This window comes from Eupeodes corollae, chromosome 1, assembly GCF_945859685.1.
Source record: "Eupeodes corollae chromosome 1, idEupCoro1.1, whole genome shotgun sequence".
Taxonomy (NCBI): Eukaryota; Metazoa; Arthropoda; class Insecta; order Diptera; family Syrphidae; genus Eupeodes; species Eupeodes corollae.
Window position 1 is genome coordinate 76,318,578 of NC_079147.1, and position 15,009 is coordinate 76,333,586.

The 15,009-nt window shown below is 40.0% G+C and overlaps 1 protein-coding gene across 1 annotated transcript in view; it reads right to left on the minus strand.

Annotated features, from left to right (window-relative positions):
• Positions 1-14,449, minus strand: part of LOC129953699 (nuclear pore complex protein Nup98-Nup96) — a 29,283-nt gene extending 14,834 nt beyond the window's left edge. Inside the window, exons 1-6 of the mRNA XM_056067045.1 lie at positions 13,737-14,449; positions 3,307-4,690; positions 2,988-3,246; positions 2,325-2,914; positions 2,105-2,259; positions 1,656-2,032 (exon numbers count right to left, since the gene is read on the minus strand). Of these exons, the coding sequence (XP_055923020.1) occupies positions 1,656-2,032; positions 2,105-2,259; positions 2,325-2,914; positions 2,988-3,246; positions 3,307-4,690; positions 13,737-13,998 (3,027 nt within the window). The 5' untranslated portion in view covers positions 13,999-14,449. The remainder of the gene's footprint in view (positions 1-1,655; positions 2,033-2,104; positions 2,260-2,324; positions 2,915-2,987; positions 3,247-3,306; positions 4,691-13,736) is intronic.
• Positions 14,450-15,009: the final 560 nt, after the last annotated feature.

The window sequence follows — 15,009 nt, forward strand, 5'->3', positions numbered from 1 at the left end:
TCATAGTTTCTATTGACAATGTCGAAGCTCGGAACCTGAAAAGAACTGAGCCAGCTATTGGCATGACGTTACATAGTACGCGTCGAGACGTCCAAATAGTTAAAAACTCAATCTAATTGTTACAGACATGTACAGGGTTTAGACAAGACGATCATGTGATTCCTTCAACCTAAGCTAGGATAGTGCTCAATTTTGGTGTTAACCTAAAAAACGGACTACACTTGTCGCTCAAAGTGAGCTGTACTAGAAGCTATGGCTGAATAGGCGAAATGTACTGGTCTTGAAGTGAATGAGCAGCAGAGCAGAGCATATGCTATCAAGGAACTGATCCCCATTTATTCTTCACCTAGGGCAGAACGTCACTGTTAGTAACATAGCAATTGCAAGGAGTTCACCTACTTCGGAACAAACTTCAATTCCACGAACTACAACTTAGTGGAAATACGACGAAAAATTACTCTAGCGAACCGCTGCTAAATGCCATATTTCACAAAACTTATCTAACACAATTTTCCTTTTCCTTTAAAAACGACCTTCGAATTGCAATTCGTTAAGTCTCTTGGTGTAGAAGCAAAATTTTCATTGCCAGGTACGAAAAATCCGAATGCGGATTTGTCATTCCGCAAATACTAGATTTGCTTGTCACGGTAGTGTGCGGCGTGAAGTGCCCGAACAAACTAATCCCCGAATACGCACCGCAATGATGAGATCGTTGCCGCAATTAAAGCACTTAAGAGCAACAAATCTGTAGGACTTGATGGAATTCCCGCAGAGCGTTATGTATTCTGTCGAGAATTTGAAGAAATAATTCTATTAGCTTAAGAACAAAGCTAGGTTCGCACAAATGTTAAATCCGTGCTTCTTTATGGGTGCAGCACCTGGAAGGTTATTTCAGCCATTACAAGAAAGATGCAAACCTTCGTGAATTATACAAAATTATACGAATTTTTTGACCAAACCGAATATTCAATGATAGGACAAACCCCAAGCAATGGAGTGGAATCTGCTCACATAAGAAGGAAGAAGAGCTGGAAGATCCGAGAAGCACATGGCGCAGGACAGTCGAGGAGTTATGTGTTACGCTATGCAGAGTTAATAGCTCTTCTTAACTGATATGACGATTGTACTTCTACTATCAACCAAATCATTAATGAAGCATTTTAAATACCAGCTTAATAACAGTCCAGCCAAAAAATGATGTTCACTGCTTTATATTTATCTTTTTCTTTTCGCATATGAAAACCTGTATCAATCTCTTTTAACTTTTTAGAGACAATTGACTGTAAGCAAATTATGTCAATCTGCCAGACTGTAAAGCCATGTTCAACATTTTGTATCTAAATAACTGTTAATTGATATTTTGAAAATTAGCCAAAACATTCGGCCACATCCTTCTATCCTAGCAGAAATTTGAGACGACCAGGAAGACCGGACTAATTCTATAGGTCAAGGACGCAAGAGCACTCGAAAGCTTAAAAGGGGCTACAACTAATGGAAGACCGCATTTACTTCGGCAGAGATCCTTCATCATGGATCGGAAGCCGGATAATGTAAAAGTTAACTAAGTAAAGTAAAATTCACAATCATGACCACATTTCCACAATTCTTACCCTTCTCAAAAACAACTATTAAAACAATTCACACTTTTTCATTACCTTTCCATTTTTGAAGGCCCCTGGATCCCCTTCTTTGATATTCATTTTAGCCTTCTTGGGATCAGTTGGTATGTCATCCTCTTCATCACTGTCATTGATGCCATATTTTGAAAAGTGTTTCACTTTGAACACCCAACTACCCGTCTCCGGGCGGTATTCAATGAAACGAATATCATTCTTATCGCAAACACGTCGCAATCTCAATTCATAGTCCATTTCGGCCAAACGTTGAGGATCTTTGATTGGTTCATGTTTAGTTTTGTCATGTGGCCAAACTTGATCCAAGGTTATTTGTGCCTCACGATTTAGACCACTCCCAATCGGTGGTTTATTATCATCATCTGGATAAATGATAACCTCTTTGTTTCGGAAGTGAACTAGAAAACAAAAAACAAAGTGCTCCCTCTTTTCATTTGTTCTTTAAAAAAATAGACTAATCAAAATCTTACCAATTTCGTCTAAATTAAGGCCGGCAACATCCATTTCTTTGTTGAAATAGACATTACCATAGCCTTCACGTCCAATTGTGAAGTTCGGAACTACACAAGATCCATCTTCCGCCAAGTAAGACTTCAAATCGTCAAGAGATGGTATTGTATAATATCTACAAACAAAATAATCCCCCATAACACATGAAGAATCTCAAGAAATTTGTTTTGAATAACTTACCCAACTCGTCGCAGCACAATACCCGTTGGATGGGGTTCTGAACTTAAATAAACCGAATCATCGTTGCGATCCTCTGTGTATGACCGATTAGAGATGTAACTTTCGCTCACTGTTTCATTATATGAAACAGTCTTGCTGAGTGACGAATCCTTACGTGACACATTTCCTGCTTCTTCAGTGGTTCCAAAGGGCAATTCGGATGACTTGCGTGGAACCAATTCTGTAAGGGTATTATTTAAAACAGCATCTGCCTTGTGGTGTACATTTTGTTGACGGACTTTTTCCAAGTTATTCGGATGAAGCCATGACTCTCGGCGACTTGTATCTGCATCCTTATTGGATGGTGGAATATTCTCTTGTGGGATTTCACCCGAAAACGATTCATTATTACGTTGATTTGCATTCGAACTGGTAGCAGAGCTAGGAGCAATTACAGAAGGTTTTGCGCTTTGCGGAGTACCCGACACACCACTAAGTGACGTATTCGGAGTGCTTGGTTTGGGTTTGATTACCAAACGCTTGGCGTTCGGTTTCAAGCTGAATGTTTCTACACTGCTATCGAATTCTTCTAGACCTTCAAAGAGAGCTTTCTGCAAGAAGAAACAACAAACAAAAAGAAAACATATGAGCAAAATACATCTGCCTGACACGGAGTCAACTTACCTTAGTCAAAGCACTGCCAACTGGTTTAATTTTAATCGAGTTAGAGCTGGGCTTAGCTGAGATTTTAAACTGGGAACCAGTCGATTCAAGAATAGCTTTTTGCGCCACTGGATTAGTAGCTCTCAGGGCATCGGTTTCATCGTTTCGTTTTAGGTCTTTGAATATAGGATTGTCGCCGTAGGGTGATGTGACCTTTGAGAGAATGTGCTGATGAATTGGAATAGAATTCTGCTGTTGACCTGCACCCAATGATGTGTTCCTGAAATGAATCAAATCATTTAAATTTTTGATTTTATTGCACTTGCCAATAGTTTGTTACCCTCCTAGAGTTGAAGTACCAAAGGCACTCATTGTGTTATTATTTCCAAACATGCTCTGTCCACCGCCAAATAGTCCTCCAGTGGTATTTCCAGTTTGTAAGGTATTCCCGAATAGTGGTTTGTTGGCGGTGTTGCCAAACAACGAGGGTTGTCCGGTGTTGAATGTTAGCGGAGCGGTGGAAGTTTGCGTTCCGAAACCACCAAATCCGGTCGTTGGTTGTTTATTCAAACTCGAATTGAATAATGAACCCGCTTGATTGTTCTGGAAGTTGCTGAATCCGGTGGTCGGGGCGGTGGCTCCAAACGCAGAAGTGTTTCCAAACGCCGGTGCAGGCTTTTGGCCAAATAACCCTCCACCAGCAGTGCTGGTATTGACATTCGTTCCAAACCCTCCGAAACCGGTGTTGGCTGTGGAAGCTGCCAGACCGAAGGATGGCTTGTTGTCGGTTGCAGTGGCACCGAATACAGAGGTTTGCTGAGCAGAAGCACCAAAACCTCCGAACCCAGCTGTGTTGGTCTGTCCAAAGGCTGGTGCTGCAGTATTCTGAGTCGCTGGCTGTCCGAATAGACTAGGAGCTTGTGTCTGGCCAAAAGCTGGCTTCGCCCCGAAGGGATTATTTGCCGAATTATCAGGCTGAGTTGATCCGAATGCAAATCCAGTTGTGGAGGTTGCCGGAGTTGAGAAGGGCTTTGCCAAAAAACTGTTATTAGCTTGAGCTGCTCCACCAAATGCTGGTGCAGGCTGTCCAAAGATGCTTGTCCCAAAGAGGTTCTTGTTTTCTGTGGGCTGTTGGGCTGGCTGTTGCTGACCAAAAAGTCCAGTTGTCTGTTGAGTGCTTGCACCGAACAGACCTCCGCTATTAGCGGTTGTCTGAGCTGCCCCAAATCCACCAAACCCAGTTGATGTTCCAGCTTGCGGACCCTTACGATTTGCCAAATAGTCCTCGAAACGTAATTCTTCCAGGGATTTCGCTTCATATTCCTTCATTGCTGTGATGCAGTGTTGTTTCGTGTTGACATTATTGGGAGTCCCACCTTTCATCAGAGTATCGGTTCCAATGGTGGGCTGATATTTAACCAAAACGGAGCCAGTTGCATTGCCAGCAGATGCTGTTGGTTGGCCAAATGCAGTCGCAGTACTAGCGAAGGCATTGGTTGGTTGAGCGGCTTGGCCGAACGAACCAAATCCAGCTGTGCTAGTTGGCTGAGCTTGACCAAAGAGCGATGTTGTTGGTTGTGTTGCTGTTTGGCCAAATCCAAAGCCCGATGGCTTGGCTGCGCCAAAGGCGGATGTAGACGGCTGACCAAAGAGCGATGTTTGTGGTGCGGCGGGTTGAGCGGCTCCGAAAATTGAAGTATTCTGCTGAGGCTGTTGGGAGAATCCTGTTAAGACAAAAATAAAAGTTGGTCAAACAAATAATGACTTGAAAAGCAGAAAAAACGTCAATATTTGAATACGGTCTGCGGGAAGGACATGAGCATAAAAGGTGATAAACTGTCTCATGCTGTTTTCCATTCATTTAGCTTCTGCAAAAATCATTATTAAATCATCATACCCGGAGTTCCTAGAAGTTAACAATTTAGGTATCAGTTTTTTACATCTTGGATCATAGCAAAGCGATGCAATCTATCAGAAGAGATGGGTTGCGCGTTTAGGATTAAGCTTTATACCGATGTTGGATTTATTGCTTTGCTTAACAAAGGTAGAGTGGATGTATGTTTTGCAAGTTAGTCAGCTTTGCAATTTTCTGATACTGACCTGTTTTGCCATCTCCTCAAGAGACCATCGGTCTCTTCATCGGATGTTTGCGAACTTAGCGAGGCAAGGAGCAATTAAATTATCACGGATTGAGAAATTGCGTAAAATGTTAGTCGACATTACGTTTTTTTTTAACCAAGGAAACAGATTTTGATGGCCAAAAGCTCTACTGAAAAACTTTACATTTTTGGTTATAAGAAATTAGAGGCGGTTTAGTTTGTAGGAGTATACGCAGTTAACACATTTGGAATTTTTTTTTTTCAATTGTTCATGGGGGCTGCGATGCGACGTAATTAGGGATTCATTGAACGTGGTAACTTGCTCGAAGGGAATACATCGATTTACCGAACCACAGAGGTGGGTAAAGCAGCAGAGAATCAACAACTTTAAAAAACATGCAATCCAATGAAGATTAAAGATAGTGTTAGTAGTGACTTCAAATTATTTGAACACCGTCGTGCCATAAGTTATGTCCTAAAACTTTAAGACGTTGTTGTTTTGTTTCGAAAACGACTAGGTTAGGTTAGGTTAAAGTGGCTGTCCATGATGAAATCGGACACACTTAGGCCAGTTTAATGGCCCATTGTGATAGCACATGAATCTTGAGGCTTCCTCCTAAGCTCAATTGAAGCAGTTTGAGTCCCTTACGAAACGTTAGAGGCTGATTATGCTCATTTGATTTAGATCGTTAAAGAAGAATATTCTCCTAGGTATTTCTTGCGTGTTTGAGCTAGAGTAGAGCATGTACAGAGAAGGTGAAGAACCGCGATTGTTGTTGGATGCCTTATTTTTTTGTGTATACTCGAATTTTGATGGATTCGAAACTATAATTTATAGAGCCATTGGTCAGGGCTAGCCAAGGATTCTTATTGAGCACGACAATGGCATTCCTATCAAGACCCTTCACTTCCTCGAGCTTGGCGATTTCCGAGTTATGCGTCGGCAGGGATGGATTACAAACCTTGATCATTTAGAGAATGTCCCCGATACTAAGAGGTTCGATTGGAATCCAAATGCGGGCTCTAGGTCTGCTAGGAATGTCTTCCTTGGCGACAACCGCGAGTTTCGAGTTCAAACTTCACCTAACCGGCTGACAGCAAGCTTGTACAAGTCACAAGACCTCTGATCGCCACAAACCATGAGTTTGACATGAACCTGATGCCAACCCCCATCGCTTATAAAAGAAAGTGCTCCTGGAAGCTCTCTCAAAATGCTTAAAAAGCCACCCGAGAGCTTTACCTTAACCAGCTGCCAACGATCAGCCGATATTGTGCCATCATCACCGCTTCTGTCAATGACCGCAACGACGACTTTGCTCTTTGTGAGGTCACTGATAAGATTGAGGGGAGTGCTGGTGTTGTGCACAGGAGGCCGTTTTGGTGGCGGTATGGCCCTCTTAAGAGACCTTTCCCTTTTAGACGTGAAGTCTTTCCCGGTCCTTGCTGCAGCAAGAACACTGTTTGCCCATTCAACTCGAGCGGTTTGCTGAGGTGTCCTTTAAGCATCCAATGATTCACCAAAGGCCTTCAGGATTCTCACAGCTTGCCGCCTTTGTTTAAATAGCCTTTTTGAGACATTTCTCCTTTCCATTTCTGGAAGTGCTCTCAGTAGTAGTGTGGCCCTACATTCTTCTCAACCCTGCCACTACTGGAATAAGGTATCGCTACCTTCCTACTCTTGTTGCTGCCAACAGCAGAAGAGGGTCCATGGTTTTCCATGCCAAATAGCCGCCTAGTCTTGAAGAGATGCCGGTCTCATCATTTTTTCTTTTTTGTTTGTATTCATATTTGGTCTCACGAGTTACGAAGAAAGAGAGGTCCGTCTGTACAGTGATTCGCATTATACAGATAAGGCTAGTTAATCCGGAGATCGCCAGGTATCCGGATACTTCGTTAGAGACTGAGCTATTTTTTTAATTGGGGCTCCCAGCCAGGCTGATCATCGGGTCGTTTTAACACCTTAGATCCAGCCCAATAATGGAAGAGATAGGCTAAGGAGTCCGTTGATGCAAAGAACATTATGATGATATGTAAGGAAATGATTAGGATCGGTAAACAGCACTTGAGCTAGGTTATCTACGGCTAGGTTATAGAGGTGATGATTTAAAACCTTAGATCCAGCCCAATAATGGAAGAGATAGGGTAAGGAGTCCGTTGATGCTAAGAACATTATGATGATATGTAAGGAAATGATTAGGACCGCTAAACATCACTTGAGCTAGGTTATCTACGGCTAGGTTATAGGGGTGATGATTTTGGAAAGGTAGAGGGAAAAGGACTATGAACTGCAAAAATGTTCGTGTATCGGGCTCTGTATCTTCAAGAGTAGATGACAGTCCAAAAAGTTGGCTCCCGCGTGTTGCCTGCATTTGCACTTTTGCAAAAGCAATACGAGAACGAATACCACTTAATCTAATTTGAAAGAGAAAAATAGAGAATTGGAAAGAATTGAAGAACCCTCGACACTCTCTAGATCATTTGTTAAATCCTTAACGAGCAAGTTAGAGAAATCAGTGCAGCTCGATGAAGAATGATACTGATCAATTAATAACTATTTAAAAAGGCACGGCTTAGAACTGCACTAAGAAAATTTTCAACTTATGAGCGAACGCAAGAAGCTACGGTTTACTTACTTCCTAAGATTAATTTTACGAAAGATGGGACAGGACTGTCGGTCGTCCTTCCCCAGGGGAAGATTTTCTGATAAAAATTATACAAACCCAGAAGTATTAGCAAATATAGAAATCGAATGACTAAGTGTCACCGATATTTAATATAAGTTTAAAAAAGTCTGAAGTGGAATCAAAAATCATTTTTAGGAATGATGTACATAGAAGGTAAAGCTCGGCTGATTGCATCCCACAAGATGTCGGCCGACCACTTCTTGCTTTATCTTCCCTAGATGTCACTTCATCAAAGACTAAATTATCCTACCACTGAAAATGTGGTACCACGCGATATGTTAAATCCCCTGGTTAATTCCAGGAACATATGTTGGATTGTCCTCCTTGTGAGAGGTGGCTGTGGTTTATCCTATATGCATAGGGTAATGATTTTACATTACTTAAAAATCAATATATAGATAGGGAAAGCCAATACCAAAGGTGAACAAAGAAGTGAATTTATTATGTCTTGGTACCTTAAGATGAACTCACTCGAAGCATTTCGCCAAATTAGAAACAGTAGATCTTTGCGTAAATCCTTTTTTTTTAATTTCAAAAACTAAGCGATTATACAATGCGAAGGGCAGCAAGTGTAAAAACTTGCCGTCAATTTTAGGCTCATAGCCTGGTATTAATGTTGTAAGCAATTATTCTCTGTACCATAGAGATGTGAAGTGGCACAAAGTTTGTCAAATGCCCTTTTCAATGGATTTTGTAAAGTATTTACCTAATGCCTTTTTCAATGGAGATAGATGCATTCTTCCCTAGGACTTTAGTGAGTCAAACAAAGTCAAGACAACACAAACCTGCTTGCGTTAGGTTCAACATTGTAGGTTTTAAAGAAGCTTAAAATTGACTCACGGGGAGCTGTGTGAAGCCAGTTCAAAACAAAGCGGTCTCTTTAAGGTCCCATTCGAGTGTCTAGATTGGTTCCTCGTTTTTCATTACTAAGATTTTCTTATTTTATAGGAACATCTCAAAAACTAAAAAAGTCGCTTACAGTCCACAAATAATGACTCAGGATTATCGAACCTTGAGGATGAATTCGTTTGTCAACCGGCTAATTATGATTGTTTACCATTAGTTCAACTTTTTTTTTTATGGCAGATAAACCAAGTGGGTTGGGGTCGAAATATGGATGATTGTAAAAAAGTGCGCATTTTTTTACATTATCAAAACGATATTTACTTTTAGCTTTATTTACAGCATTTTGAAAACTGAATCTTAACCATAGTTTTATAACCATACAGTATCATACAGAATTTTGACCATACAGTATTTTAAAATACAGCATTTCGTGCCATACTGGCATACCAATCGCTACTGGCGTGAAAAGTTTTGGTTGCCAGGTGGACGGCAGTTGATCAAAAAAGTCATCGCATCTTGCCGTCTTTGTCAGAGGCTCAGGGGAAAGGCTGCCTCCCAACCATTTGCCCCTTTACCAAGAGATCGACTTCAAACATCTAGACCTTTTAAGACTGTTGGTGTGGATTTCGCCGGCCCTCTATATACACATTTAGATGGGACCCAAAGCAAGGTGTACATAATGATACTTACGTGCGCAGTTGTACGTGCAGTACATTTGGAGCTTGTACTGAACTTGACTACGGAATGCTGTCTTTTAGCCATACGACGTTTTATATCGAGGAGGGGCTGTCCGAAAACCATATACTCAGATAATGCGAAAACATTTAAAAAAGCTGCAACCGATTCAAAAATTTTGGGAGATGTTTTCAACAGCGAGATCTTCCATGGATTCCTTAGTAATCGTGGAATAAACTGGAAATTTAGCGTGGAAAGAGCACCGTGGTGATTTTGGGAGAGGTTAGTCAAGAGTGTGAAAGATGTTTTCTAAATCACAATTTGGAAGGCGAAAATTAACAATGAAGAGCTTTATACCCTTCTAACTGAAGCTGAGCGGATTATTAATATGAGACCTCTTACGTACATTAGCGACGATCCTATGGACTTGGTTCCTTTGACACCTGAAAGTTATCTTATCACTTGCTCCAATGTAACTGATAACGAGAGCACCGGCCAAGCGATCGCTTCTGATCTTCGAAGTAAATGGAAATCAAGATTGCAACACACATCTCTTGTATGGAAGAGATGGAAAGCTGAATATTTGAAGCTTTTACGTTCAGCTCATCATTCCGCTCATACCTTTTCTAAAGAAATTCAACTTGGTGACGTTGTGCTGGTATATGATGCTAGTACTCCTCGTATTCACTGGAAACTAGCAATAGTCGAGACCTGTTACCCCGGAAGAGACTATAAAATTCGATCGTGTGAAGTTCGTTTTGCTGACGGCAGGAGATTTAGACGCGCAATTCAACTTTTGTAACCACTGGAGATGCACCAGCAGGCCCGCTAGGAGGATGTTGAAAATTAAACGAAGTATGATTTACCCTATTTTCTTTTAAATATATAATTGATATAGAATTGTTACATACTAGTAACATAATTTTTTGAATTCCTATTTATTCTTACTTTCCTTTAATTATATTCTTGCTTTTGTATACTTAACTGTTAAGAAACTGTCTACTAAACTGTTAGACATTAATTTGAAATAAAAGTCAGTTGTCACGAGATTTTAGACCCGAAAAGATTGGTTGTTTTCTTAAGCTAGGTAAATCGGTTTGATTATTTTCCCACAGGGTTATTTTTGACATAAACTGTTGCTAATGCAAGACGCTATAAAGAAGGCAAACATCAGGTGGAACAACATCTGGGCAACACTAGATTTAAAGCGATAAAGGTGCAAGGTGCAGATCGCATATTAGCTCGATAAAAAGTGTCATAACCTGACACTGTCTAATAGGAATGCACGCCACGCTAGGCTAGGCGTATTCTCAAATGACTTTTGAAGAAGCTGTATGGACGATGAAGTCCAGTTTTTCACCTTCTCTGTACATGCCCTGCTCTCTAGCTCAAAAACGAAAAAATTACCTAGGAGACTTCTTCTTTAACGATACAAGCTTAATCAGACTCTCACGTTTCTTAAGGGACTCAAATTGGTTCAATTGAGGTTAGGAGGAAGCCACAAGATTCATGTGGTATCACAATGTAAGTAGTAATTGGCACCCAAAGAGAGGTTAAATATCTTGTAGTCTTCTATGGAAGAAACATACCAGAAAATCCACTAAATCTCTATTGATACGCCAGAGATTTGTTAGTCATGATATGTACACCATAAATGCAAGACCTGTTATTACCTATGGTACGCAATGTATGGCTCAAAAGAATCTAAAGACTAGAAAATTACTAGAAAAAAAAGTACAATTAATGGAATGCTTATTAATGACTAACTCTATGAGGACCTGCCCCCATTACCTCAAAACAGGAATTGAAGACATTATAAACTTGGCCCTATTTTGACACGTTTAGATCAAAGGCAATGGTACAAACGTGATATAGAATCATGCAATCAGGTGAAGAAATTACCAGGCTCAGTTCATTGAATCCATTTCTCGATGAAGGCAACATTTTGCGAGTTGGTGGCCGGATCAAACGATCGATATTGGATGCGAATCAAAAGTTTCCAATTATCCTATCGAGAAGCGTATATGATTGTTGCAGAAGTACATCGCAAAACTTTACATGGTGGTGTGCAATTAATGTTGCAGATCATTCGGCAAACGCATTGGATCATAGGAGGCCGGCGCTTACAACGAGGTAAAGGTAGCAAGGCAGCGAATGATTGATCTACTAAAGTATTGTGTTACTCGACATCGTTCATTTTACATCAGAGGCGTAGATTATTGTGGTCCATTCCTGCTACGTCTAGGCGCTAAACAATCAAGGACTACAACTAAAACGTACGTTGTTATTTTCGTATGTTTAACGACGAAAGCGGTTCATATTGAACTAGCGACCGACTTGTCAACTGAGACATTTTTAAACGCCTTGGCAAGGTTCACAAGCAGACGAGGGCCGTGTGAGCAACTGCATTCAGACAATGGCACAAATTTATAGGGTGCAAATAGTCGTAGACAAGAGGACTTAGAGGCATGGCACTGCTAGCATGTGAAAGAACAACTGACGCATCTTGGTACAACGTGGCACTTCATACCATCATCAGCCCCCACCTAGGTGCTATATGTGAGGCAGCTGTGAAGTCAGCAAAAAGGCATATCGTACGAATAGTTGGCAGTCAAACTAGGAGCTATGAACGATTTAACACTTTGCTCATACGAATCGAGGCTTGCTTGAATTCTAGGCTATTGGTGGCTTTGTATGATGATCCAGGCGACAAGCTAGCATTAACACTTTACCTGAACCCACAGTCATGGATTTACCATTGAATCGCATTAAAGAATGGACTTAAGTTCGAACATGGACTGAAAATATATGGCAACGTTGGCACCAGGAATACTTAACAACCTTACAATAAAGAAGCAAATGGCGTAAGGCAGAAGAAAACGTTAAAGTGGATGATATTGTGCCAATGCACTGACCACCGACACATTGGTGTCTCGGTCGAGTTACTGTGGAACATCCAGGCGAAGATCAGTTGGTTCTAGTAGTGACGACTCACATTATGACAAGGCAACGGGTCGAATTTTTACAATACAAATGCCAATACCAAAAATCTGCATCCTGCTCACAGAGGTTAATTCAGAAACTGGTGTTTCAAAGGAGGCCGCTATATTCCTAACATAATTTTCATATAAATTCTTTTTTATTCATTATGCTAAGTCTTATGTATAGAATGATCTTAAACCTTGACCAGAACACATCGTGAAATCAAAATAAATAAAGAATTATAAGTTTTTTTATTAATTGGAATTTTGTAAACGAGGCTTTCTTATTTAGATTTGCCCAGAAGGCAACTGGGAAAGGGAACATCACTGGCTCCAGGGAAAGAGCCTCGATTACGAAGGTGTCAAAAATAAATCTACAAGACGTCGCGTCCCAACAGATGGTATGACCAACAAAAGTATAACTTTGAGAAAAAATTTACTTTAAATGAAGTTCCAAGAAAGAAAATGTGAACTAAGCTTGTAACTAGGTAGGGGGGAAGAAAGGGGAAAAGGTATCGAGAGCTATTGATATGGATGTAGGTTGCCAGCTGTAGTTAGGCAAATGGGAGAGGAATGGGTAGGATAGGTTCGGGCGAGGGAGGTAAATCTAGGATACGAACTAGAATAGGGATTAAGCAGGGGAAATAATGTCTGTTATGGTAGCTGCGGCATGCTTCTGGTGCGCAGCGTAGCTCGTCAGTTTGATTTGTAACTCTCAAATCAAACTGCAGTAAACTGTAAACTGATAGATCAATAACTCTTAAAGGGAATGGTGCAATTGTCTTTGGGCCTAGAACCGATGTCTCGATATTTATGGGATAGTCTAATAGCATCTTTCAGGCGGAAGTCAGATGCGCACAATACAATATTGAATGACACAATGCAAACCAACATATTGCCAAATGAGATAAACAATAAAGTCTCCCTTCATTGGATGACGGGGTACTTTGGGTTCCGGAGCAATGAAGAAGCAGATTCCTTAGCACAAAGTGGAGCGGTATAGGATCAAATGTGATCAGAAACAAGATCAATCCAAAATAGGGGGCCTGAGGGAAAAACTTTGGAATGAACACCCCAGATTAACGGTTCTAAACAGCTACAATTGCAAACAGTTTGTATCACTGTATCACTCTAAACGAAAATAATATAAGATTATAACAGGTCCTCTCACTGTCTTAGGAGTGCCATCTGCAGGATTTTTGACGAGCAAAAGGCGAAAACTGACCATATTCTTTGTAAATGTAATGCCATCTGTCACCAGAGAAACATATCTGGTATATTGTCTTCAATAAGACGAGGACAATTCTCTCTTAAAATTCCCCAAGGACAATGTATAAGTATTCTCATCCATTCATCAGGAGAGCACATCAATATTTCAATCATCAAATCAGTCAAATACAAATACGCAGGAGGAAGGTACAAAATTAAAAACAGAACCTAAAACATCAATTTAAACATTTTATGATTATTTCAACAACAAATTACCTCCGAACGATGGCTGAGCTGTTGTTGTTGCTCCAAATGCTGTAGATGTGCTAGCTCCAAATAGTCCAGGATTAGGGTTTTGAGCTCCGCCAAACAACGAAGTGTTTTGTTGCTGTCCAAATGCAGGAGCTTGTCCGAATCCACCAGTAGCTGGCTTTCCAAATGTCGACTGTCCAAATGGTGATGCAGTGGTCGTGCTATTGAAGCCAAATCCAGTGTTTGCCGGTGCTTGGCCAAATGTAGGTTTCGTTCCACCAAACATATTTCCTTATTTATGCCTCTTAATTCTTATTTTCCCTCCAAAACAGTAACTTTTTGTACGTAGCTAGTGGTAATTGTTTTAAATATTTCTTAAATTGTGTACTCTCAGATGATTCAATCAACTTCAAGTGGTGAAAATCGTTAATAGTTCATGAGTAACAAAAAAAAGAGCAAAACTTTGAAAAACACACGAGTGATGGAAAGGTAAGTACTATGGTTTAGGGTTAGGGGCACAGCTTTAATATATTTTTTATTTTTAAACTCGAAAAACCAGCTGCTGGGCAATTCTAGTCGAATTTATTATTCAAACGCAATTTGTACAATTATTTTGTTGTCTTGTTTTGCGGGAGCATTGAGAGTTTGAACCACAAATTGTTGATAAGGTAGAGCCGTGCAAAAATACTTAACAGAAAAATGGCGCTATAACGTTTTTTGAAGGGATCTTTTCTTTTTTGTATTGACAAGACAACGACAAGAAGTGCTGTCAATTTTTATTTTCGAAAACGCACGTTTCGAAAATTAAGCTGAATGAACGAGTCCAAGTAGGTTATGATATGATGAAAGCATTCAGCAATTTCTTAACGTGGGACCACACGGTTAGATGTAGAAGAATTCACATCAATCGTTTTATACGTACACATTTTTTTTTCTATTTTGGAAAACATTAAGAAAAAAAACATGGATGGATCTACAATAAATATAATGATGAGTTTCTTTTACCAAAATGAATACAAAAATTAATCACCTATAACAAAAAAACACTTTTTGTTTACTGTTAAGTTGTCACTCCGGCAGATGGCGTAAGGCCATATTATAAAATGAATTCCCATACAAACTATAAATACGAAAACTTGTTTAATAAAAGTCATCAATAATTGAAATTGATATTATGACAGCAAGTGTCTCTGGCGAATCTTTTTGAACTTTTATATAAAAAGTAAAAATGTTTTAAAAATACGCCTGTAATATTTTGAAAAGTTAAAAATTATTAATTAAGCTAAAGGTGGGCTTA